The 2841-nt window shown below is 40.6% G+C and overlaps 1 protein-coding gene across 1 annotated transcript; it reads left to right on the top strand.

Moving 5' to 3' along the window:
• Positions 1-225: 225 nt before the first annotated feature.
• On the top strand, positions 226-1652 carry rgs5b (regulator of G protein signaling 5b). Its single transcript, XM_079453120.1, has 4 exons — positions 226-346; positions 523-665; positions 772-938; positions 1043-1652. Exons 1-4 carry the CDS (start codon positions 303-305, stop codon positions 1229-1231), a joined length of 543 nt encoding a protein of 180 aa, XP_079309246.1. The 5' UTR covers positions 226-302; the 3' UTR covers positions 1232-1652.
• Positions 1653-2841: the final 1189 nt, after the last annotated feature.

Below are 2841 nucleotides of genomic sequence, written 5' to 3' on the forward strand. Positions count from 1 at the left end.
AAACTGCATTTTAAATGATGTAAAATAGATTTTTGTAACACCCGGAGACAATTTGACAGAAGAAAAAAGTAAAGAGAGTGGTACTGGAAATGAGTCACCAGAGACTGAAGGCTGCTTGAGGGGCATAAAACCCCCCTCCCTTCACAGCTTGCGTTCTATTGGCTGAGGCGGATGACGTTGTTAAGGGAAAACTGTATAAATAGCTGCAGCACTGCTGACACTAATACAGATGAAAACGTGTCAGACAAAACTAACAGACAAGCAATTTGTGGAGAATAGTGGGATTTCTCTGGACCGTTAACATGTGCCGATCACTCGAACATCTGCCAATCACCTGTCTGGAAAGGTATGTTTCACATTTGTGATATATTACTTTAAACTTTTTTTGGAATGGTAGAAATATCACGTAAGAGTTTTCTAAGTGGAAAAATTATGTTTTGAGGAAAAATTAAAATAATATTGATGTTGTGTAACTGAAGTGCTTTCTCACAATTCAATAATGGTTGCTTTTGTTCCTTTCAGGGTAAAAGAGCTCAAAGCTCGCTTTGGAAGTTTTCTCCTGAAGCAAGAGCTGAACATGGGTCTTTCTCATAAAACCGACAAACTAACACTGGAAGACAGAGAAAAATGGAGCCAATCTTTCCATGACCTCCTGGCTCACAAAGGTGAGTTGATTTCAGAGGCAATGAATAGAAAAACACTTGCCCTTGTCTAGGCTGATGAATGTGAGACTTCAGGCTCGTCTAATGTTTTCTTAACGTTTTTGTGCAGAGGGATTGTGTGCATTCAGAGCATTCCTGTCGTCTGAGTACAGTGAGGAAAATATCGCATTCTATCTGGCCTGTGAGGACTACAAAAACACAAAGCCATCCTCCAAGCTGTGCTCCAAGGCCAGGAAAATTTATGAGGAGTTCATCTGCACTGACGCACCAAGAGAGGTTAATATCCAATGACCTTGATTGAGAATCTTTAGATTATATAGAGTATGATTTGAACAAGAACATGAATATGTATTAAAAAGAATGTCCCCTTCTGTTTTCAGGTTAATCTTGATCACGAAACTAAAACAATCACCTCGAAAAATATGGAGAACCCCACCTTCACCTGCTTTAACCTCGCCCAGAGTAAAATTTACACCCTGATGGAGAAAGACTGCTACCCTCGTTTCCTCAAGTCAACAGACTACCAGGAACTCATTGAACAACATGCGGGCCAAACCACCCATGGATGAAGTGATGGCAAATCTAGAGACAGCGGCAACGGAATGTGTCACAGACAAACACAGAGTTTGTGTGACGTTACAGCTGGTGCGTGATCTCAGCCTGTTTCCTGAAAAGGACTTGTGGTGGAAACTCAAACTCAATGGGCAGACTGGAAGGAGGACTGAAGCTCAAGCTTTGGAAATGTGTGAATATTGTACTGTAGTGGAGCAAACAGGATGATCAAGTTTTTACTCTAGCACTGGAGAATAACTGTGAAAGTGGGCAAACTTTTGCACTTTTTTTGTGTGTGTTTTGTATTGCCTCGTGAGTATTTATTGAAAAACTATATTGAATATACTGTTATTTATATTAAATAAACAAATGTTTTTTTATTGGATATTCATGTGAAACCAAAAGGATTAAAATAATCTTTGAATAAACTTTTACATTAAAACATTTATGTCTAACAATGCATCTTTTTAGGCTAATAATTTGATATACAATATCCTGTTTATTAATATTGAAGAGATTATTTAATTTTATTGTGGCTAAATGGAAATGTGTGTTTCATTGTGCTTTTGAAATATTTAAGAGCCGTTCCCCCTCTGCCCACACACACCCCACTTACACCCTCACATGAGGTTAATGAAGGCTCTTAGTCACTTCATAAACACAAAGCCTGCCACCTTAAAAACCTTTTAAATCTATTTTACGCATATACAGAAAAATGTGCAATTAATGCCAAGAGGACAATTCAGGTTTTCCAGAGGACACAGCTTGTCAAAGGTGTTTTTCCAGGAAAGCTCTTGGAGGCTGGTCTCCATGGCGACCATGTGGCCCACTCATCTCACCCACTCCACGCCTCCGCAGGAGCTTGTTTATTTCTCCTGTGTAGTGATGGCAATGAGAGACACAAAGATGCTTTAACGCCCCACTGACTCACATGCATGCACTCCCTCCTTTATAAAAAATTGCGAAACTTTTAAAAGGTACTTCATGGTTCATTTTGTTTCATCATAAGTTCCTAGACCAGATTTGTTATTTGATAAATTTATGCAAAGCATTTATACTTATACTCCTTTTGCTCTTTTATCCGTAGTTTTTTTGTGCTTTAACCAATGTTTTCAAATAGCTAAATGCTCTGTAGACCACAACTCTGTAAAAGTCCTTAAGGGTGTCTATCACAAAAAACGTTGTGTTGAGAGACAGACAGGGGTTTTTACACGACTCGGGCTGAACCTTATCACAACCTCAAGTGGAGCAACAATGACTAGACTAGCGTGTCAAAAGTGAACGCTACTGTGAGACGTAATCTTCCAGTGGAATCAGTATTGGTCATACTAAGTAGCCTGTAGTGACGGGTCATCACGGACAGTGGCGTTCACCTCTAGTAGCGAGGCGCTGTCCGGAGCCGTAATACTCGGGAAACACTCCTCTCCTTGTTGAAGAGTGTGTTATGGAGGCCACACCTTACCACAAGGCTGAGATGTAACTGTAATCCGCCTGGTGCCCGTGTGCCATGCCGTCCAAGGAACCCGACTCTGAAGCAGGGGCGTTTCCTCCGAGGAGGCAAGGGAGGCAGTGCCTCCCCTCCCCCTCGAAAATAATCAAATGAGAATAGTATTAACAGTTCAGAAAT

This window comes from Barbatula barbatula, assembly GCF_947034865.1.
Source record: "Barbatula barbatula genome assembly, chromosome: 3".
NCBI lineage: Eukaryota > Metazoa > Chordata > Actinopteri > Cypriniformes > Nemacheilidae > Barbatula > Barbatula barbatula.

Bases quoted from the DNA above. Each gene is read 5' to 3' on its own strand.
- rgs5b (XM_079453120.1), top strand. From the start codon at position 303: ATGTGCCGATCACTCGAACATCTGCCAATCACCTGTCTGGAAAG. The intron at 666-771 runs GTGAGTTGATTT...GTTTTTGTGCAG, and splicing joins TGACCTCCTGGCTCACAAAG to AGGGATTGTGTGCATTCAGA. The intron at 939-1,042 runs GTTAATATCCAA...TTCTGTTTTCAG, and splicing joins GCACTGACGCACCAAGAGAG to GTTAATCTTGATCACGAAAC.